This window comes from Rhinolophus hipposideros (genome assembly GCF_964194185.1).
Source record: "Rhinolophus hipposideros genome assembly, chromosome: 20".
Taxonomy (NCBI): domain Eukaryota; kingdom Metazoa; phylum Chordata; class Mammalia; order Chiroptera; family Rhinolophidae; genus Rhinolophus; species Rhinolophus hipposideros.
This window is the reverse complement of record NC_138066.1, coordinates 36,350,152-36,373,641: the sequence shown is the minus strand read 5'-3', so window position 1 is coordinate 36,373,641 and position 23,490 is coordinate 36,350,152. Positions and strand designations below refer to the sequence as shown.

Below are 23,490 nucleotides of genomic sequence, written 5' to 3'. Positions count from 1 at the left end.
TTATTTTTAGGCCTTTTCTTAGTACCTAGGTATTGTAAACCCTTTGTGGATTTTGCCTTTTATTTCTCTGTCCTTATTGTTGGTGGGAAGCATTGAACCCTAAATCTGTATCCCAGGGTCTGCTGTAGTTGCTGTTTGCTTACTGTGGCTTCTTGGGACATTTTGGAGTTCGTAGCCTTCAGTGAAGAGCTTGTGGGGATACCTTTCTCTCCTCTTCTTCCTCACCCTATTTTAAATTCTTAAGGCATTTATCTCCCTAAATTTACTTCAAGTTCCAGGGCAGGCAGCTAGACATTTCAGTGTCTGCAAGTTGAACGGGAATTTATCTTTGACCTTGAACTCAAATCAGTGACAAAAACAAGAGCTCTTAGCTCTTGTTTTCATTTTGGGGTTAGAGATGAAGAAATGGGAGATGGGAAAAATAAATCATGGTTAAGAAAGGGATAAACCTAGGAATACAGTATTCCTGAATACCAGCAAATTTATCGAACCCTGATATTAAGAAGGGGCAAAACTGTTAAATAATCATAACGGACGCAAAGGTCTCTGTTCCTAGTGACTCTAATTCCAATCCACATATTAACCAGAGCCAGGTAAATTAAGTGATTTTAATAAAATGTTAGGCTAAGTGAGTGGCAGTTGCTCTGGTGCCTAGTCCATTCCCAACGACCAGAACTCTGATTGGCTTAAAGCCCAGCTGTATCGTACATTCCAGCCAATCAGGGGTTAGTTTAGTCATCAAAGGTAGTATTTTTAAAAGTTTTAAACAGCTGAGTACTGGGCACTTGCCTTTGCTTTCTTTCTCTAGGACTTTAGAAGATTGGAGAACAGTGGTCATCGGCTGCCTAGGAGCCTTGTGATCTGATGCAAAGTCCCTCTGAGAGCCCATTTCTCCCTTTCTCCACTAATGTTTGGTCCCCTTTCTTCAGTGCTGAGTGATGTGGAAGTTACTTAGAGGTCGTTCCAGGTATTCTTTTAAACTGTCTGAATTTCAGCAGTAAGAGCAGGATTCAGAGTGCACGTTAGCCGAGTAGTCTGTTCATTTTATTGGATTGACCATGTTTTTCTCCCCTAACCAGATCAAAACAGCAGTTCCTGTGTTTTACCCCACCAGTGGCAGGGTTGAGTAACCACTTTTAAGAATGGTAATATGAGGAGAAATATGTGACTTTTAAAGTCTGATTCTGAGGCCTAATATTCTTTTGGCATATAACTTAACATGTGGGGGGGAGGGAGGCCAGACTGTCAGATAAGCAAAGAGTTAACAGTCTCTTCTGATTTTAATATTAAACTTTGCATCGGGGGAGTGAGGCAAGCAGAAGCAGAATGATCTCTTATTCTCGGTTTCTGTCGTGAGAGTTTTTTCTCAGGCAGTTTCCTGTTGAACTGAGGAACCTAGAGAACTTTGGAAGCAAAATACCAGTTGAAAATCCAGATTCCCCCCTCTGGTTCCCATCTCCATCCCCTACCCCAACCCCCCCATCCCAAAAGAGCCCTTAGAAAGCAGCCCTTTTTTTACAGTTCCTCAGTGCTAGATTTTTGATGGTGCTAGTATCCCCATGAGGGTGGGAGATGTCACAGAATGGGGAACCAAGGAATAGAAAACGGAGGGTTTTGAGATATGTTATGAAAACAAGCCTCCGACTAATTCTGAAAAGCCAGTGGCTTTTGTCCTTGGAGAGTCTTTAGGGAAGCTTGTTTCTCAGAAGCAGCTTTACACTGTTGGGTGTCCTTTCCCGGGGGATCATTGAACGGTAGGTGGGTGCCACAGATTGTGACACCTCTCAGTTAAAGAACTAGCATAAGTTTATATCTCACAGTTGAAGGAGCGATTGCCGTATGAATAGCCTTCTGCCTGTACTGATGGGGTTTCCGTACAGATTGATTGGTTTCTTGCCCCCAACCCCCATCCCCTGGCCCCCCAACGAATGAGAGCCAACTCCGGCATGTTGCCTGGTGTCCTTCCCTACTTGAGCAGTAGAGAGCGCTGCTGCCTTGCGTAGACTGTATCTGTGACTCCACTTGGTGTCTCTTGGTCCCTCTGGTTCTGCCCCTGTTGAGGCTTCCCCTGGAATATCCAGACAGAGAACAATTTGAATTGGTATGTTTGTAAGTTTGCTCCTCATCTGCCCTCTTTTGTGGGGGAGGCCACGTATTTTAAAGTGAAAGCAGAACCTGTCTGTTCTATAGGAAATTGGGTAAAGGAAGCTGGGTAGCCCACCTTTACTAACAGGTAGCAATAGATAGAGCCCACCCTTTACTCCATTATTAAGCCTTTATTTGCAGTCAGTGTGCAGTGACTTGCACTTCGCAAGCACTCAGTCGGTGGAATTGTACTAAGTCATATATGGCTTCGATTTATCTCTGAAACTCAGAATGTCATTTTGCCCCTTGACTAGTTAGAAGATAAAAATGAAAGAGGATAATGTGTATTTGGTAAGATGGAATAAAAGTTAGACTCCTGGGCTCCTTTTACTTTATTCCCTCATGAAGGTCAGAGAGAGTACACCATGAAACAGGCCCTGTGACATGCCTTTGGGGACAAGAGGTCTTGGGCTGTAGGAAGGAGGAAGGAATTTCTACTCTGACACTGGCCAAGATCCATGAATTCTGAAGGGTGGAGGACATTTCTAGATCAGTGGGCAATTAGTAAATTTAACTGAATAAAAGAAATCGGTACAGTGATTATAGAATAAGGGTGACATTTTGGAAGTAGTAAACGTAGTAGGAATGCATAAAGCATATTTGGCTCACTGACACTATAAAATATTATTGTTATTAGCATGAGGGTAAGAAAAGGAAAGATGCCATTTTCGAAGGTTCTTCCTGCCCATAAAATAGTCTTCAATAGGAAGGGCCCCACAACACTCCTCTGTACTAACAAAATAAATAATTTTGTCCTGAGTTGTCATTTTGGCAAAGCTAGATTTTTTCTTCTAAGAAAATGAAAAAAGAAACAACAACAAAAACCCTCATTCAAGCTGCTGCAATCTGTTTTGATTTAAACTATTATTAATGCCATTGGAAGAGCTGAACTTCATTAAAAATATATTATTCTAGCCAAATACTTGAAATAAATAAAAGCAGTGTGGTGAGATTTTGTCATACAAAAATCTAATCAGCATTTCCTAAGTTAAGAATGTTGCAGAATAGTGAAACCATGCTGGACTTTATTTTTCATGCACTGCGGTAGAACACATCTTAAAATGATACTGTACGAATGATGAAGCATTTTATCCCTATTTTAATAATCTAATGCACGCAACGCGCACAGTGTGGGAAGCAATTCCAGAGCAAACCCCAACCCAGGATGTTTTAAAAACTACCACCCAATGAATCCTGCATTAGTGAAAGCTGATTAAAATCTCCAAATACCTCTTTAATTGCTAAAAGATATAGTTGGCCTAAGGCAGGGCCTTGCTTAAATGTACAAGTTGGAAGTATTTATAGAGAGAAAATGGAAATTTTTATAGGGCATCTAATTTGGGGCACATTGCAATGTCAGTGGTGGTGTTTTAATCTGTTTTTAATTTAGCTGAGCTGTAAATGTGCAAAGTTGGCTGGTGAACAAAAGCCCAAGTTGTCTATTAGATCCCATGATGCTGAGCCCTGCTAAGACCTGTGTGATACCAAATGAGTCTCTTGGCAGGGTTTGTTGGAGTAATTAGCACCTGTGGTAAGTGAGTGCTAAACTGGGAGAGAGAATGTAACTGTATGATAAGAGGATATACAGATTTTTAATACACGTGTAGTGTAAAAGCAGTTTGCAGAGATGCAGTTTACTGACTGATAAGGTTATTTCTGAAAAACAAAGAAATACATTTCAAAATAGCAAAGCAGACCAAGAGTGGAATGTATTCTCCTTATCAGTATCTGTCTGAGAGAGGGCTGCCCCAGCCTTCCAGCACTGGTCCTGTTGTGGGAGACTCTCCCATTATATGTCCAAAGAAGACAGAATATTTGAAAACTTTTTGGTAGTTGTTTTCATAAGAATTTGTTGCTGGCTATTCAAGTGAAAGGACTGGTTTGGTGGAAGTAAAGTCATTTCCAGTATCTTTGGTAAATCAGAGAGATGAAGCTTATTCTGCTTAGAGTTGACCCAAGGTATGGATACGGAACTGAATAAATTAGTTTTAATCTAAAAACCTTGACACTAACAGGGTCTGGAGGAAAAAACATAGGACTCTAGGAGTTAGGAAACGTGTGCAGCCACCTGGGTGCCTCAGTAGCTCTTCCTCTGTTGGAGGACACGTGTTATCACCATGACAACTTCAGAAGGCCATTTCGAAGGTCTTCATTGGAAATGCTTTGAAAAAGTGAAAACGCACTAGAGGCATACATAGTATAGCTGTGAATAGTGCGATCGGGGCAGTTACGGCCACGTCTATATTTTGCTGTGGTGCTATATTTCAGAGTTTAGTCTGAATTTTATTTTGTGGCCATAGAAGAGAATCTGTAGTTTAATTTAGTCCCTTTTGGAATCCTTTTCTTTTTTCACACGGTCCCAGTGAATGCAGTTAATCCTAATTCTTCCTTTCTCGGGACTGATAGGTTTTAGTAGGTACGTGTTGTAACCTCACTTGGTTATCAAATGAATTGACCTTGGCAGTGAGTGGAGTGACAGCTGCCACCGCCAGATTGCCCTCATTTCCAGTGTTAACCAGCTCTTCTCCTTTTCCATTCCACACCATCGACATCTCATCCTTCAGTCCCTTTACTGTAAGAGCAACTTGAACAAGCTTCAGCCCTTTCTCAGACACCCGGGGCAGGACTGAAATGGATTTGACCCTGAAATTGCTCTTGATTCTGCTTTGTTCAGCTCTTCCTGCTATCATGCTGGATTCCAAAGATCCACTCTTCCCTCAACCAGTCTCGCAGGGTCAGGCCCATTGGTTAAAGCTTGTCGTGTATTTGGTGGGGAGGTTCAAAGTGAAGGAGGGACTCCACTTTGAATGTTGGTTCTGGAGGCAAAAAATAAGCATTCAGTCTAAAAGCACCAAGTGCCCATTGTTTAGGCAGCTGTTAATCTACCATGTTTCTATGAAAATAAGTCCTTTTCATGAGGCAGTTGTGTGGGAATGGCTAATTCTGGCCTGATGCTGTGCAGTGTGAGGTTAAAAACATGGTAACTTGTCACAACAGAATTCTTCTTGTTCTTTCTGCTGTGGGCTGACTCTACATTACCCGCTTTGTTTGCTCTAGAATGGAATCTACTCACCATTTACTGAAATGAAATGCACTTCTTGGGGGAGGCAAAGTCCAGTTTACTAGATCTTGCATCTTAAAGAGAAAGGAGCCCTGCTTTCTCTATGACTAATTGTTAGGACTGTAATTTAGCTTGTTGAAATCCAGATTGCAGTTCTGAAGTTGAATTTTATACGCTGGGCTATTTTGTGTCTTAGTTTCAAGAAATTTATATTCATTGCCTGTGTCTTTTGTTTCTGGCAGTACAGATTAATTTTTAAAGTCTTAGGCAGTAGGTAGAGGTGAGCATTAGAGAGAAAGCATGGCATCGTAGGAAGTGCACGGCTTTGGAATCTCACAGGTGTGGGTTGACACCCTGACCTTGGGCCAATTTTAACCTTTAAGCCTTCATTTCCTTCTTTGAAAAATGGGATAACGAAAACTCACGTGATAAGACGATAATGTATGGAAAGTGCCTGGCCTCTGATTATGGCTAATCTTCCACAGAAATCATCCTTTGCATTTTCACTAGAAGCCAGGGCTGAACTCACCTGCCTCCCCTAGATTAGTGTTTCACCAGAGAGCACCTTTCAGTAATCCTACAGATTATTTCACCTTTGGCTAACGTGCTTTACACTGCCAGAACAACATTTGTCCAAGTGTTTAGAGGCCTTGGTTTTCTTCAGGGAATTATATATTCTTAGCCACTAGCCAACTAAAGAGAAGGCTAGAGCTTCTCAGGTACTGTGTGGGCCTACTGTTTCCTTTGAGCTTACTACTCCATTTCTTCATAGGAATTTCTCTCAACTTCTGAAATCCAGCATTGGGGAAGCCATTTCTTCAATCCTCTTGGCATGTCTGCTCTGAAAGGATACGTTCCCATAGTTTTTGTAGTGCCTTGCTTAATTTTGAGTTACAGGATTGTGTGCACCATATAGTTGGTCCCATGAGTCTGCAGCTGGGGCATCCTTCTTGAGGACTTCTATAGCAGATGGCCACTTTACAGCCTTGTGACAGTTGATATAATAAAATTACTCAAACAGATTTATATTCATAACAGTTCAAATCTCTCAGCATTTATAGGTCATTCCCATTTTCCTTCTCCTTCTAGCAGCCTTTTCACGTTAGTAGGGTTTGTCAGGACAGTGATGGAGAAGAATGGAAAGCGAGATTGCCTCAATTTAATTAAGGAGGGCAGCTTTGTCAGTTTGTAGTTTAAAATACAAGCATAAATAAATCACAAATCTCTCCGATGCCAATGTCCATAGAACCAAACTTTAAACTCCCATACCATCACTAAGGTTAAAAACTATGTACTTTTGGGGCCGGCCCGGTGACTCAGGCGGTTAGAGCTCCATGCTCCTAACTCCGAAGGCTGCTGGTTCAATTCCCACATGGCCCAGTGAGCTCTCAACCACAAAGTTGCCAGTTCAATTCCTCGAGTCCCGCAAGGGATGGTGGGCAGCACCCCCTGCAACTAAAGATTGAACACAGCACCTTGAGCTGAGCTGCCACTGAGCTCCCAGATGGCTCAATTGGTTGGAGTGCGTCCTCTCTACCACAAGGTTGCTGGTTTGACTCCCGCAAGGGACGGTGGGCTGTGCCCCCTGCAACTAGCAACGGCAACTGGACCTGGAGCTGAACGGCACCATCCACAACTAAGATTGAAAGGACAACAACTTGACTTGGAAAAAAGTCCTGGAAGTACACACTGTTTCCCAATAAAGTCCTGTTCCCCTTCCCCAATAAAATCTTGAAAAAACAAACAAACAAACAAAAAAGCTATGTACTTTTGTCCCCACTTCAGGCAGCCCTTGAACTCAGTTCTTTTTTGCAAGTGTAGAGGACAAGAAAAGAAACAAAGATTATTCTTTATAACAAAAATGCTCAGATATTTAGTTATATTGCAGTAATAATTTTGGCAAAGAATTATCTTTGTCACTCAAGTTCATCATTAGAATGACGAATGTATCTACTAGTTTATTCTTTTAAAATATTGTTGGTCGTGTCTGATTTGATTCTAGTTCCTTGGTCAGGAATGTATAATAATTCTCAGTGATAGAACATTGTTCCTTTTTGAAAGTACAGTTTGTCTAATGGAACAGCTTCAAAAAATGGATCTTGGGTTATAGCAAAAATTATGCTACTATCCACTTGGTGGTTATACAAGGTATTATCTGCATTGTAGAGGGGACAGTAAGTACCCAGGTAGATGTAATGGGCAGAGGGAACACAGTAGATGGGTACTTCTTAGAGCATGGCATTGGCAGCCTATACCTCATGTTTCGCTGTCATCCAAGTTCTTGATCTCTGCTGTCACTCAACTTTGTCCTCCATCTTAAACATCAGTATGCTATGCTTTTAACTGCTTTGCCATTTGCTTTTGTTCTGCTTGTCCTTCCAGTGACAAATGCATGAGCCACTTTTCAAAAGAATATATCATTAAAACTTGAGGATAATGACCCACTTCACATTGAGAAGTCAGTTGCCCCTGAATGAAATTACTTGTAGCTCATTTTTTGTAAGTTTGCTCAAGTGGCAGCAGTTGTGACGTAGTAGAAAGGAAATATGAAGATTTGGTCTCTGAGAGAAAGTCTAAATTTGCCTGTTTTAAGGAGAATGACTACAGGTGGGAATAGCGAGGTGAGAGGCATGTGACACTATAGGAGTTTTCTTGATTTAGTTTGAATGTATCTAAGTAACAAAAACTAGCATCTGAACAACCTGCATTCTTTCATTAGTACCTCTTTTTGGCCCATCAGCCAGTCGAACAAATCTGTAAATTCCTTCAAGTATCACACTAACTTTCCACTCAATGTGCCAGGGGCTCTCCACCAAAGGTTGTTCCCATGAGAATTTATAGAGGTGACTCTGTAGGTATAGATAGTAACCTGATTCTCTCTTTCTCTTTCCTTTTCAGGGAAGCGGAGTCTTTCAAGGAACAAGGAAATGCATACTATGCCAAGAAAGATTATAATGAAGCTTATAACTATTATACAAAAGCCATAGGTGAGAAGGACCTAGTGCTTATGCTGGAAAATAATTTGCCAAATACTGTTATGGATAGCTCCTCTCTAAGAAGTAGCCTTTTGCTAGTGGATTGATAACTGTTACTAGGTAAACACTTTCAGGCATAATGACCTCATGAGGGAATTACTTTTTCTAGCTTAAGTGAATGGTTCTTTTGACAAATTAAAAACAATTCCAGGAATTCTAGATATGGCAGTGATATGCCCCCTAAATGCATTTCAGCCCTTGCCAGTTCATGTACTATCTTATAATGGCCTTTGTAGTCAGGTCTTAGTTACCTCCATGCTCAATTTGCCAGCATATTTCAATCCCATGTCAGCATTTTTCTCACCCAACTTGCTTTACAGGCTCCCTACCCCCATCTAAACAAATGCAAATATGTGTTCATATCTTATTACATAAAACACAGTTCATTAAGAAAATAAGTATCCATCTGAAACTAATAAAAATTTTAAAAAGAAAGAAAATAAGTATGCTGACTCCTCCTCAAAAAGACAGTCAGTACACTTTAAAGCTAAGTATAAATGATTTTGTAACAACTTGCTTTCTTTTTCAATTGGTTCCACCATTGTTGCTGTCCATTTGCACAGGCAGTCAAAAATTTGGCTGTGGCCTGTTTAAAAAAGTGTGTCACCATTCCTATTATAGTTTGGTTGCCTTGATATAGTTCTTAGAGAGATGGCCTGTGAGTTTTGGCCTGTGAATTTTTGAAGCAGTGACCCATGCTAAACTTTACGTCCTTCTGCCTTGCCTGTAGATATGTGTCCTAAAAATGCTAGCTATTACGGAAATCGAGCAGCCACTTTGATGATGCTCGGAAGGTTCCGGGAAGCTCTTGGAGATGCACAGCAGTCAGTGAGGTTGGATGACAGTTTCGTCCGGGTATGTGACAGGGCTGTTTGGGGAGGACCGAGTTGCTGCAGTTGAGTTCCTCTAGCCCAGGGTCTCTCAGTCTCAACGCTGTGGACATTTTGGGCCAGGCAGTTCTTTGTTTTAGAGGCTGGGGGCCAGCCTTGTACATTGTAGGATGTTGAGCAGCACCCCTGGCCTTTAACCACTAGGTATCAGTAGCACCCCGTCCCTTGCCAGTCCTAACAAGCAGAAATGTCTCTACCATTGCTGAATGTTCCACCGGCAGACTCGGCGCCGGTTGAGAACCACTGCTCTGGCCGTTTTCATCCTGTGTGGGTTTTGTGTGGGTGTTGGTTGCTGCTGTTGATTTCTGTCTGCTTGGCCACTCATGCTCCTTGCCTTTCCTCTTTGTGTTTCTCCTAGGGACATCTACGAGAGGGCAAATGCCACCTATCTTTAGGGAATGCCATGGCAGCATGTCGCAGTTTCCAGAGAGCCCTAGAACTGGATCACAAAAATGTTCAGGCACAGCAGGAGGTATGGATCTGATCCTGTTGGCATCAAAAGAGGCAGGGTGGTATATTTGGGAAGAAGAGTAAACGGAGAGTCAGAACCGAGATCGAGTCTCACTTCTGCCGTCTGCCACACTTGGGTGACTGTCTCACAGTCTCTCGGAGCCTCGGCTTCCTTACCTGTCAAAGGAGTTTTGAATATGATTTTACAACTTTAGAAATCTGTGAAAATTGGAGGATTTCTGAGATAGCTGGGGGGATAAGCAGGTGCATTAAGAACCGAATTGAGTGAGGTTAAAGAATTTGAATACATTTGAATCCTGATTAAATTGGTAGCAGTTGGAATGTTTTAGTTCCATCTCCATATATGCTCAGTTTACCCCTGGATTACTTTTAGTAATCTTTTAGTGAGAATCTCCAAACTTCTGCTCAGTCCCTGACAATGCCTTGCCTTTATTTTCTTTGTGTCAAGGCATGAGTCTTGTATTCCTGACTTGAAGTTCAAACTGAGGGTGAGTTTTGGGCCTTAGCCTTTCTGTTAAAGGACTCTTGGCTGCATCTTCACCAGCTTGATTTGTGAAAAGTTTGTGGTTCTGATTTTCTTGAAGTTACAAATTCATCAAGGCCTTACTGATTTTTGTCGTTATTGAATCAACAACTTCATTGAAACTTTCCCTTATCTGATTTCTTTGGTGTAGTTCAAGAATGCTAATGCAGTCATAGAGTATGAGAAAATAGCAGAAACGGATTTTGAGAAACGGGATTTTCGGAAGGTAAAGTACAATTGTGAGGAAATCTCATCTACCCTTTCCCACAAAGTTCCGTGTGTGTGTGTGTGTGTGTGTGTGTGTGTGTTTGTGTTAATAAGAGGAGTAACGTGGTACAGAAATATCTAGGATAGTAAATTATCACTTTAATTTGACTGACTTTTTTTCTTTCTTTTTTTTCTAAGACTAACTTTTTTCAGAACAGTTTTAAGTTCACAGCAAATTGAGAAGAAGGTACAGAGATTTCCCATGTACCCTCTGTCCCCACACAAGCGCAGCCACCCCTGTTGTCAGCAACCCCCACCCGAGGTACATTGGTTACAACTCAGTTTTTGGCGGTTACGAATAAAGCTGCTATATGTGCAGATTTTTGCATGGACATAAGTTTTCAACTCCTTTCGGTAAATACCAAGAAGTGTGTGACTGCTGGATTGTATGGTAAGAGTATTTTAGTTTCACAAGAAACTGCCAAACTGCCTTCCAGAGTGGCTGTACCATTGTGTATCCCCACCAGCAGTGAATGAGAGTTCCTATTACTCCACATCATCACCAGCATTTAAAATTACTTTTTACTAAGGTACTTTTTTCTTAATTACATTTAGCTTTATGATAAAAAGCGAAATGAGTTTGTTACTTGAGTTTGTTTCTGTTTTTGATGTAAAATAGTGGCCTAAAAGTGTGCTTTTAGGAAAAAGCAAGAAAAAAAGTCAGTTGGAATTCATATTGGGTTTGGATAATCCATTTTTGTTTGAATAATGTGAGCTGACTTTAACTCCTGCTTTATGGGAACTGGATGGAGCTAGAAATCAAAACTAGAGGTGCCTTCCACATTTTGAATAGAGAGTACCTAAGCAGTCATCAGTACCTTTTTGACGTTAGATCTTTCTTCCAAAGGTCTAGCATACTACTGTCCTTATAGAGTTGTGTGATAGTTCATGGAAATTTAAATCCAAAGGGGTTGACATGTCTGAAACATGGGGAAAATATAAAAGTTCTAGATATCTTTCTATGTCTTGTAGTGGTTATGCCTCATCTGTATAATTCCTAACTCCCTTCTTTAGATAGTACTTGGAAGTAGATTTCACTAGAGATTCAAAAGGGAAGATAAATGGTCCCAAAAAGGTTAAAAACTCCACTGATGAGGATCGATTTTCAGGATCCCTTAGAAGAAGTTTGTGAGTACCATCCAAGGAATGCAGTTGTTACTTCATATGTGGGAATTTGCTCCACGCTTTTTGATTAAAAAGGTATAGTTACGAATCATTCTTAAGTCACACATTGTTATGATCTTTTATTTGGTAATAAATATATCTGATTAGCTATGCAGAGTCCCAGCCTTAACTTACTAGCATCCCTCTCTGTCCATAATCACAGGTTTTAATTATCGCAGTGTCTTTGTGGTGTGATTCATACGTTTTTCTTTTGTTCTGTGTGTGTGTGTGTGTGTGTGTGTGTGTGTGTGTTTGGAAAGCAGTTCTGTCTGCTGTCATGTTTTCTGAGGTTTGTATAGGCAAAAGCTTTGTCTCGAAGGGCGGTCTTTAGGTTTCTTTTCTCTCTTGCCCACTCTGGAACCAGAATCCCCAGTTTGTGACAGAATCTGTTTGTGATATCCCAGACCCCCTCCTCCCCACTGTAGCTCATGGTGATGTCACAAATGAAGAATTATGATCCTGGCAGGCGAAACAGATGAAGTTGGAAGAAACAAAGATCTTCTTTGCCTGCAGCTGTCCCTGGTCATGGGGAAGTGGGGGTGGGAAGTGAAGCACTGAACCTCCAACTGACACTCGCCACGATGACAGAACCATCTCCATATAGAACGCTGTGAAGGCAGCAGGATGTGGCTGCTGAAATTTTGACTGACTGCTTCCCCCACCCCATTCTTTTTCCATTTAACGGGGAAAAATTAGCACCTGGACTCCGCTCTACATAATACCTGAATTTTCATATTGTCCTTAGAACATCCAGGATAGTTAACCTGTGCCATTGAAAGCGAGCCATCCCTCCACTACTCGGTTGATACTGAATGGAGCAGTTCATCGTGTTTACCTACTTCCCCAGATTTTTCAATTTAATTTTCAAATAGGTGCTTTTTGTGGTTTAAAAGCTAGAAAATATAAACAGATGTTCAGTAATAACCATGTTTCCCCGAAAATAAGACCTAGCCAGACAATCAGCTCTAATGCATCTTTTGGAGCAAAAATTAATATAAGACCCGTGTTGTATTATATTATATCGTATATCATATCATATCATATATCACGTTATATATCAGATCAGATTATATAAGACCCGGTCTTATTTTACTATAAAATTTTACTTATAGTAAAATAAGACCGAGTCTTATATTAGTTTTTGCTCCAGAAGACGCCTTAGAGCTGATTGTCCAGCTAGGTCTTATTTTCTGGGAAACATGGTAACTTGTCCTCCATCTGCCTAGTTCTCACACTAAGGTAACCACTGTTCTTGTTTCTTCTATTTACTTCCGTAGTTTTGTTCTACATGTATAAACAAATATAAATACAGATTCTTAATTTTTTTTTTTTTGCCTGAAAGGTAATATGTTCTACATAGTCGTGTACCTTGCTTTTTTCCATTTGATAGATCTTGGAAGTCTTTTCCATATTAGTACACGGAGAGCTTAGTTCTATTTTAGAACCACATCACATTCCTGTATATGGAGGTCTGCATTATCTAACCAGCCTTCTGTGGATGGAATTTGTTATTTCTGCTTGTAAGTTTTCAGACTTATCTTTTCCTAATCTCCATGGCCAGTTTCTTAGAGGGAATGGGTGTTCTTTAACAGATTTCTCCTCTAGGTCAGTTACTCTTGGAGGAGAATATGATTCAGCAAGCATCTCCCAGGAACAGCAGCTAAACCAAAAGGGAAAGCTCAGAAAACAAACTTCTAAGAGAAAATGGAAATATATGGAAAGCCTTTATGAAACTGAAGGAGTGAATCCCGTGTGTGTGTGTGTGTGTGTGTGTGTGTGTGAGAGAGAGAGAGAGAGAGAGAGAGAGAGAGAGAGAGAAAGAAAGAGAGAGGAGAGAGACTTGGCTTTTGGTTTGTATAGCACAATGTTAGATATAATCTGATGTAGTCTATTTGGGACCATTTAAAATGAACTGTTTGATTATTACATTTCTGTGCTAAAATCAAAGTGGAAGAATGACCACTGAGGTACTCTGAGATGGGAGGTGCATGGCACAGGAAGGGGAGGATTGAGCAAGTTCAGTAACATAGGGAGCAATGACTGTACGAGGTTATTTTGGGTACTCCTCTTCTTACTGGGCTAAGCATGATGAGTTACGCAAAGTAGCAAGTAATAGTTTCTACACTAGAAAAATGGGAGTTTTGATTACAGTCATTGTGGATATGATTCCCTGGAGGATTAAGGTTATAGGCTCTGGAGTCTCAGTGTCGAAGATCAAATCCTGTTTTTATCCTTTACTAGCTTTGCTGACCTTGAACAAGGTACTTAATTTCTATTCTTTAGTTTTCTCGTCAGTAAAAGAAGGGTAATAGTATTAAAGTACTCAATAAATGTTTGCTGTCATCATTATCATCAGAATCGACTGCTCTCCTCATTTCAATGGTTTAATCAAATGAATTAGGGATGTTCTTAAACTCTGATATTACTCTCCTTTGAATCTGTCTGTTGCCTGTGACCAAACTTAAAGACCCTTCTGGAGTCCAGGATGAAGAGCCTTATTTGCTTTTTTCCTTCCTGTAGGTGGTTTTCTGCATGGACCGTGCCCTAGAATTTGCTCCTGCCTGCCATCGCTTCAGAATCCTCAAAGCAGAATGTTTAGCAATGCTGGGTCGTTATCCAGAAGCACAGTCTGTGGTCAGGTATAAAGTCAGGCTAGTTCTGCACTGAAATGCCAGATTCCACTGGACGTGTGCTGTCTGGTAGCTCTCTACAACAGGAGCTACCACGTGTCCTGTGGGTAGGCCAGCTAGGGCTGTGCGAACCTTCCTGGGACTCCTGGGACAGCCAAACATGAGACCGGATTTGAAAGCGCATAGGGAATATAGGAGTATAGTAGGTACTTGAGCTGTATGTGAAAGAATAGATGTGTGAATATGTTTGTTTTTATTTTTAAAATGTCCTTTCTTGTCTACTCCAGGGTTTTGCGAACTCTATAAAAGGCCAGATAGTAAATATTTTAGGCTTTGCTGGCCATATAGTCTCTGTTGTAACTATTCAACTTTGCCATTGTAGTGCAAAAGCAGCCATAGATAATAGATAAATGAATGACATGGGTAGGCTTCAAATTTTACTTACAAAAACCAGTGGCCAGCAGGATTTGGCCCTGCAGGCTGTAGTTTGCCAATCCCTGTTCTAATAAAGATTGCGAGACACAAGAAGTATATTAAAGATAAACAGAGGTGGTTTATTTGGGGAAGGTTTGGGAAGAGTACTTGGGAATCTGTCTCCCTTTGGATGTTTTCCATACTAGACACGTGTATGTCTACAAATGTTAGTAATGGTGGGGAGATCCAAATCCCAGCTGAATGTGCCCCTTTCTGGCTATTGCAGTGATATTTTACGAATGGATTCCACCAATGCAGATGCTCTGTACGTACGAGGTCTTTGCCTTTATTATGAAGATTGTATTGAGAAGGCGGTTCAGTTTTTTGTACAGGCTCTCAGGATGGCTCCTGACCACGAGAAGGCCTGTGCTGCTTGCAGAGTAAGTTCTAGGCACCAGATCTGGGTGGGAAAGAAAGCTTGCTTTTTGAGTCTTTTAAGAGAGTTGGAATTGGAAGGTTTTAGAATCACAAGGAACGTGATAGCTCCTCTTCCCCCCTTGCCAGAATGCTTGGTCCTTTCCTTAATAATGATTTCAGGACTACTTTTCTTTGCCTAAAGGCAAATGTGATTGGATGAGGTCAGTTCCTTTTGATATCGAAGTGTTTTTGTGTTTTGTTCTTCCCTCAGTGAAGAACAGATAGTAATGCTTGTCCTGGAGAGTAGCAGTAAACCGTGGGACACACAGGACTTCTTGGAATTCCTTTGTAAATCTTGGTTTCCCGTCTACCCTGTAGGAAGCACAGTGAGGTCCAGATAGCCCAGGGGGTGGGATGGGAGCTGTGTGACACGAAACTACTGGGATCTAAGAAACTGGAAATAGACTCTGGCCTCTCTGTGCAGTGGTCTGAGGCTTTCTGGATGTGAACTGATCTCCCCTTGCTTTTCTCTGTAGAATGCTAAAGCGCTTAAAGCAAAGAAAGAAGACGGAAATAAAGCCTTTAAAGAAGGAAATTACAAGCTAGCATATGAACTGTACACAGAAGCCCTGGGAATAGACCCCAACAATATAAAAACAAATGCTAAACTCTACTGTAATCGGGGTACGGTTAATTCCAAGGTAAGCACTTGATCTGGGTCTTGGGGCCTATGGAGATATTTTTAAGGGACATCGAAGAGGTCTTGGGAAATCTGCCCAGTGAGGGTAAACGAGATGCCAGGAGGAAAAGTTGTTTTGATTGTTATCTCAGCTTGTTAGGAACTTCTGAGAGGCATGCTTTTATCTTTTCTATGGAATTTAGGGGCACTTGAGGGATAATTTGGAAGAATATTCCCACCTGTTCTTCCTCAAGGTCCCTTTCCTCCAATAAGAATGACTGGAGGCTTTAGGGTAATTGTTTAAAGCAAACATTGTTGCTTCTTTTTGTCTAAGCAAGGGATTATTTCTTTTTAAAGAATGGGTTTTTCTTCAGCATAACTGGCAGTCACCATGCTCAGTTGAAAACAGCCTGAGTGCCCCTGTGGTCCTGCGCACCGTAAGAAACAAGAGTAGGTTCTTTGCCCTTGCAGAATTCCAGGAGTTAAAAATTCCAGTAATGATGATCCTTCTAGTTGGTCTCTGGAAGACTGGAGGGCAGGGACCAACCTTACTATTTCCATGTCTTGTTTTGAGCACTACCCTGGAATGGTAGAGGTGGTTTTATCCTTGCAGATAAGTGTGTCTGGCTTCCATTACTTAGAAAACAAACCAATTTTGAATTTGGTATTCTTAGCCCTCTGAGATCTGGATTTCCCAGTGACCAAGAACAGGTATGGCAGTTAGGGAGCCAGTATGACTGATCCTCTTAGAATTTTGAAGCCATTCTCACAGCTTCTGGGCTCCCTCGATCACCACAATGTGAAGTATGACTGCTCTCTCTTTCCTGAAGCTTAGGAAACTAGATGATGCAATAGAAGACTGCACAAATGCAGTGAAGCTCGATGACACTTACATAAAAGCCTACTTGAGAAGAGCTCAGTGGTGAGTGCCTCTGGTGGGTGAGGGGAAGAGGGAGTTGCTGCTGGCCTGCCAGGGGAATTGCATTATGGATGATGGAGCAGACCCGGGGATGTTGTGAGGTCATTTGGTCCTTCCCCCTGCCTCTAGGTGGGATTGTTCCAGCCCTAGACTATCTTTATAGACCTCCAGCGGAGGAGATTGCACAAGCTCCCTCAGTCTCCCATGCCTGTGTCTTACGCCCCTCACGGTCAGTAAGTTTCCTCTGATGCCTGACCCAAATTCCTTTTGTTAAAAGTTTAAATCCATTTCCTTTGGAGATTTTGTATTGTGTTGTACACTTTTGCTCTCACTTGGCACAGTGCTTGGCACATAGTGGGTGCTCACTCACATGTTTTGTTGGATGAATGTATGGTGCTTGAAAGAAGTGAAGTATCTCTTGGAGACTGTTGAGAGTCGTGCATATTCTGTTTGTTCTGGGTTAGGGAAGACAGTCTTAAAATTAGAAGGAATTTAGTCTAGCTCAGCTTCCCCGCTGTATAAGGAACCCCCTTTTGAAGCACCCCTGTCTAGCTAGGTGATTTCTGAGCCAGGATATGCCTGCCTCCAGTGCCCAGATTTGCCGTCAGAGTGCTTCTCAGCGTACTTGTTCATCTTACTCTTCTCCACACAGGAACATTAGCAAGGGCCAGGAGAGACCCCCTCTCAAAAATCCATCTTCTCTTATTTCAGATTCTTTCCCAGACAGAGAAGAACCTCCCAACATTAAAGTTTCTAATGGAAGACCTATTCGTTGTATACCAACCCTGTAATACCCTTCCTTTCCTCGTTATGAAATGTTGCATCTAAAGAACAGGTGCCGTACTGATGCCTGAGGAGCCCATCGTTCTTTAAGCTCGCAGGTCTCATCAGTGGTGCAGAACGTGGCCTGCCTCCTATTTAGCTTTCCCCAAATTATCCACATTTTTTTTAAAGAGGAAAACTGCTACTGTGTGTGATGGTGTGTGATGGTGTGTGTGTGTGTGTGATGGTGTGTGTGTGTGTGTGAATTTCTAAGTAGAGGACTAAGTCTGTCAAACAGAAACACACGGAATTATAGAGTCTGTGAGACCAACTGTCAGTTGTTTATCTCATTTTTGCAAACCACCAGCGGACAGTAGAAGCTTTGGAAGACAAGAGTACCCTTTGACCCAACTAAAGATTTAACAAATGCAAAATGCTGTATACACGTTAACTGCAGTTTTATCTGTAATAATAGCAAAAAAAAGGAAAAGCACCTGTATGTCTAGATACATGATACGTATCACTTCTGGAATGCGATGGAGAGAGAACAGAACGTTCTTGATTTGTTAGGAGGATTATTTTTTTCATATATGTACAAGAAACAAAAGTCAGGAGTTGCTTTGATCAGACAGCTCCTTACCTTTGTGGTAGAAACAGAACTGCTCTGAGTGGCTCTGCCTTTGCGATCCCACCACAAGGGACAGCATGCACTGTTTGGCGCGGTTGGCTGAGAACTTGGCAACAGTCCCCTCAGGCAGCTGTGATTAACGAGAGGACTTGGAGATTCGCTCAGACCAGAGCCTTACCAGAGGCCTGACTGCTGCCCCAGTCTGCCTCAACTTACCCCAAAAGCTGGGGAGATACCATATCTTTGTTGCATCTCCCATCGTGGGCTGGAGTTTCCCGTTTTGCCTAAAATTCTACTTACTTCTCTACTTTTTCTTCAACTTTAGGGGAAAAAAAAAATTAAATGTAAGGCTGTCCTAGACTTCTTAGAAAAGTATGAAGTAAAAATGCAAATCACTATAATATAAGCTTGTTGAACGAATTACATATGGGCCTGGAAAGTTCCTCAAGGTTGCTGGTTTGTCAGATCATTGTACACCTAGGGCTGTCAGTTACCAACGTACTTTTACTTGTTTATGTTATACCCCATCCTATAAATGGGTTCTCTGAGCTCCTAGTAGCGTTTGTGCCTTCTGTCCTCAGGACATTGATTTTGTCACCATTTTTTTAAAGTTGTAAATCAAGGTGTTGGCGGAAAATCAGAGATGCTTCAGACGTTGGGCTTGTCTTTGGCCAACCATGTCAGTAACACTCCCCCTGCCTGGTCTCCACGCCCAGTGGGGCGCTGTGGTGTTTGCAAAGATGGGGCCTGAGTGAGCACAAGAGGAAATTGAATCTTGTGCAGTGGCCAGCTGGACCGCATGGTCACTTCCCGCATCCCAGCAATGGTACCTGTCTCTGGAACTCCAACCACAGTCTGTTTAATCAGTAGGCCAGTCTTGGCGCCAGTGATCTTATCAGGAAACAGAAGATGGCACTTTGCTTCTGTGGAAGAGACACTTAAAAGGTCTGGCAGTCAGCCTATCAAGCTAGATTCCTCCCATCTTGGGCCAGGGCCCCTCCTTTCATTTGTGCTATCGAAATGGAAGGAAGCCTGTTAAGTTTAGAATGTCCTTTTCTGTCTCACCTACATCTCTTAGATTGATTGGTCTTAATGGAAGCATTGATGCTTCTAGCGGCTCACTAATCCCACTTCTACCCTGGATTGGAGCTAGCCCTGCATGTTTATGGCACTACAGGTTTCAAAACTCTTCCATATCCGTTTATCTCACTTAATAACTTTTCTTGTGTGTTTCAATACCAAGTAATCAAGTCGATGTCTCCACACGTGCAGGCCAGATGCCTCTTGATAGCTCTGTGTGAAATCAGAAGGACTTTCTCCTCTTGGTTGCTTTCTGCTCAGAGCAGAAAATCACTGCTGGTTGGGTGCAAGTGGCATGAGACCTCTTTTTTTTCATGAGCAGCAGGTAGTTAATTTTTTCTCACGGCTATAGCTTACGGACTCCTGTTTCATGAAGCATCTCAACCAAAAGCCTGTGTCTCTTGCTTGAGCCAATGCATCTTCCTCTAGAGTGATAGTGAAGGCCATTGCTATTTATGTCACTGGACTGCCCTGTATTTCCTTCTCAGTTACATGGACACGGAACAGTATGAAGAAGCAGTGCGAGACTATGAAAAAGTGTATCAGACCGAAAAAACAAAAGGTAAAGGCATTTGGGAGCATGTTTCTCGGGGAACTGTGTACTCTTACTTGTAGGGCCTAAAACTGCACACAGGAGAAGTTTGATTCAGGGACCAGGGTTGTGGCTGGAGCTTATTTGATCACCAGCCAGGAAGGAAGAAACAGAGATCCTGAATGCGAGACGAGATATCTGTTTTCTGGCCCCAAATCCTCTGGTCACTTCCACTTCCTTTTCTGGGTGATGAGGTTGATGGGAGGAACCTAATATGGTTAGACTTTTTTTTAATCTCCAGAAAAAGGAAAAAAAAAAAAAAAGACAGCATAAAAACCTCTGGAATGTTAACAAGGCTTCTGACCCGCTGGCCCCTGGGCTGGGGCCTGGTAAGGGATGCCAGAATCAGATTTGTGCTTGATGCTGAGTGTCTCCCTCTAGAACACAAACAGCTCCTGAAAAATGCACAGCTGGAACTGAAGAAGAGTAAGAGGAAAGATTACTACAAGATTCTGGGAGTGGACAAGAATGCCTCTGAGGATGAGATTAAGAAAGCTTATCGGAAACGGGCATTGATGCACCATCCAGGTAGAGCGGTGGGGGAAGGGACTCGGTGAGAAGAGCAAACTCAGTCCAGACTGAGGGCCTCAGAGAGGCTCTTCCACTGGGAAGACGGGGCTGCTAAATTCAGGGCGCTCCAGATTGGGGGGAGTACCAAATTCGAAAGTCAGACATAAAGTGGTCTTGCTCTTACACTTGCTTTTCCTGCGACTCGGAGACAAGTTCTTCCTGTACTTCTCCCTTTAGATCGGCACAGTGGAGCCAGCGCCGAAGTTCAGAAGGAGGAGGAGAAAAAGTTCAAGGAAGTAGGAGAAGCTTTTACCATCCTCTCTGATCCCAAGAAAAAGACGCGCTATGACAGTGGACAGGACCTGGATGAGGAGGGCATGAATATGGGTGGTGAGTTGGTTGGGGCCGCCTGGGATGAATCTGACAGCTGTGGAATGTTAGAATTTTTTCAAAAGACACTCCGCAGGGAGAGTCCATGTGATCAGCCAGTGACGTGCCGTGATTCATCAAGTGAATGACTTCTTCACCCTTCATGAAGACCTGTGATGTGTGAGGCAGTGTGTTGGGTGCTGGATCAGATAGGTTCCCTGACTTCCGGGTCCCTGGTCTAGGGGTTTGCAAACTGGCCCACAGACCAAATCTGACCCTTGATCTAATAGACATGGAATCCAGTGAGTTCAGTGAGGTGTAGCAGGTTCCGCGGGCACAGAACGGGCACCAAGGAGTAAGTACTAGCAAGAGAAGGCATGGAAGTACAGTTAGCACAGCTCCCTTGGGAGCTGCAAGGGGCTCAGTCTAGGAGGAAAGAGTGTGCTTGAGGCAGGCAGCGGGGACAGACGAGGCCAGAAAGTAGCTGGACCAGATCTCAGAAGGCCTTAGGGGCTGGAGTAAGGAATATGGGTTTTTCCTATTGGCTGGAGGTTCCTTCGTCCCCCACTGTAAAATGTATGCCGATTTCTGTGTGCGTCACACATTCCTGTATGCCCTCACAGATTTTAATTTCCCCAAAAGACTTAGAGTGAAGTAAAGCACAGCTATCAGCAGCATTGCTCCCTGAGCTATCGGAGATAAGAGGCCCTGAACTATGCCCAGTTCTCAGACCACTGTCTAATGCCAACCTTTTTTCTTCCGCTAAGAAAACCTGTTGGAATTTAAAGTAAGATTGATGATGATGTAATATATAGATAATCCTGACCTCTCTGTTTGAGAGAGAGAGGGAGAGACATAACCACCTAGGTTTTATCAGTAATTAACATTGCTCTGCCCAGCAGTTGAGAAGAGCTACAAGCAGTTGACAGCTATTGAAGCGTTTTAAGTAGGGGAGCTATGGACCAGATTTAGGCTCTGGAAATACATATGTGACGGCCGCAAGGAGAGGTGGTTTGGAAGGAGAGGAGGATAGCGCTGGTGGGAAGTAGTAGTAGATGGGGAGGACTGGAGGGCACAGTTGGGAGACAGTCGTGGCTCAGCAGGAGTTGGCTGCTGAACATGTTAGGAAAGGGTGAGGACTAAGCTGAGAGTGGCTTTGGCATAGCTGACTCATGGCACCGTTCACTGAGCGACGGGACCCAGGAAGATATACTAGCACAGCAGAATTCATTTTTGGACGCAGTGGCGTGGCCTGTGGGATCAGCTGGTGGAGATAAATCTGTGCAGCTTAGGAAGTCACACAGGGGTGGGCACATCAGCCCTGCTGTGGCCTGGTGATGAGGACTCAAGTGCTGCAGTCAAACGGAAGTTGGAATTTTCAGTTCTGTTGCTTTTTCTGGCCACGCAATCTTGGGCAAGTTACTTGAAGTCCCTATTTATGTTTTGTTGAGTATAAATTGGGAATAATACTTACCCTGACAAACTGTTATTAGGATTAAATGGTATGATGTATGCAAAGTACCCAGCGCTGTGATTGGCACTTAGTAGGTGCTTTAATAAACCACAGCTTTTTTTCTGTTCTACAGTCTAGACAGAGCATGGACTCAAACATACAGTAAATCATCGGTCTTACGCTTAACTCTGGGTAGCGTGTCAGTGATGGATCAATCTTAGCCTTTCCAGTAGCAGCCCCAGCATGATAGGGACAGAGTGTGGGGAGTGTGTCAGTCGTGCAGTGGCATTCCCAGCTGTGGAGAAGGGGGCCAGCAAAGTGGGTTGAGGCAAAGAACGCTTTCCTTTGGGACCGCAGTTGGAAAGAGAAGGGAACATGCCCTGGGAGCGGGACCGAGTGGTAAGTTTCGCATAGAGTGAGGCAGATTTGCTCACCTCTGGTCTGGGGTTTGGGGAAAGGAGGGAAATGATACTCTCTGGGAAAGCTTTGGAGACCTATTCTCACTATCATAAGTTCCTCTTCAAACACTTTTTTCACCTTTTTGTTTCCTCCCTGTTTCTCACCTTGCTCCAGATTTTGATGCAAACAATATCTTCAAGGCATTCTTCGGTGGTCCTGGGGGCTTCAGCTTTGAAGGTGGGTGTGCGTGCTGTTCTTCGGAGTTCCCATATCACAAGCTGACACAGCAACTGCTCGGTGAGGCGGCTCTTTAAGGGTCAGGGGGGCTCATGAGTGGAGGCAGCTGAATTCTCGTCTGGCAGGGCCTCTCTGTCCACTCAGGTGTCCTGAGGATAGAGGAAGGGAGCCCCCTGGACATAACCTTCAGGCCACCCTCTCCGGGGCCAGGGAGGCGTCACTAAGCGGCCTAGTCCCCAGGCTTCTCTCCATGAGGGAAGGTGTTAGAAGCTACACACACACACACTCACACATACACACACACGAGGGAAGGTATTAGAAGCTATTCACACACACACAACAGGTTCATGAGCTCCCTGACATTCCAGGGCCCTGACTGTTTGATACCCTTAGAGGTTTTTCTCTGAGTTTGAAGCAGCCATTGGAGACTTTTCCATAATCAGAGCAAAGTGATCTTCCCTAGAAAGCCCAGAGTCAGCTAACAAGCCCTTCTTTCCCTTACAGCATCTGGTCCAGGGAATTTCTTTTTTCAATTTGGCTAATGAAAGGAAATCATCCAGAACCCAGAAAATGCAGACTTGCTCAGTGTAACCTTGAATGTGGACACAGTTCACCTCCTCCCTTCATCATGTCTCCATGTACTTAGAGCAGTTACGTTTCCTCAGTTGGATGCCCTGTGTCTGTGAGTGGGGTGAAGGAAAGGGAGCCAGCGCCGAAGACTGCGGGTAGGGGAGGGCGGTGGGGGGTGGACAGGGAGGCAGCTTGTGAATTTTTGTTTTGTCTAACTTTATTAAAAAAGACAAAAATGAAGAGAATAAAATGTTTTGACCCTTTCTGGCACTTTA

At 42.9% G+C, this 23,490-nt stretch overlaps 1 protein-coding gene across 5 annotated transcripts in view; it reads left to right on the top strand.

Moving 5' to 3' along the window:
• Positions 1–23,490, top strand: part of DNAJC7 (DnaJ heat shock protein family (Hsp40) member C7) — a 27,708-nt gene extending 4,218 nt beyond the window's left edge. The window contains exons 1-14 of one of the 5 annotated variants that reach the window (XM_081029892.1): positions 813–967; positions 8,105–8,193; positions 8,972–9,096; positions 9,490–9,603; positions 10,277–10,351; positions 14,077–14,195; positions 14,887–15,040; positions 15,554–15,718; positions 16,527–16,618; positions 19,574–19,647; positions 20,059–20,205; positions 20,425–20,577; positions 22,583–22,645; positions 23,150–23,489. In XM_081029892.1, coding sequence (XP_080886018.1) covers positions 939–967; positions 8,105–8,193; positions 8,972–9,096; positions 9,490–9,603; positions 10,277–10,351; positions 14,077–14,195; positions 14,887–15,040; positions 15,554–15,718; positions 16,527–16,618; positions 19,574–19,647; positions 20,059–20,205; positions 20,425–20,577; positions 22,583–22,645; positions 23,150–23,187 — 1,437 coding nt within the window. In that variant the 5' untranslated portion in view covers positions 813–938 and the 3' untranslated portion in view covers positions 23,188–23,489. Of the gene's footprint in view, positions 1–812; positions 968–8,104; positions 8,194–8,971; positions 9,097–9,489; positions 9,604–10,276; positions 10,352–14,076; positions 14,196–14,886; positions 15,041–15,553; positions 15,719–16,526; positions 16,619–19,573; positions 19,648–20,058; positions 20,206–20,424; positions 20,578–22,582; positions 22,706–23,149 lie in introns of those variants that run through there. The other 4 variants (XM_081029891.1, XM_081029890.1, XM_081029893.1 and 1 more) reach the window with 4 other exon arrangements.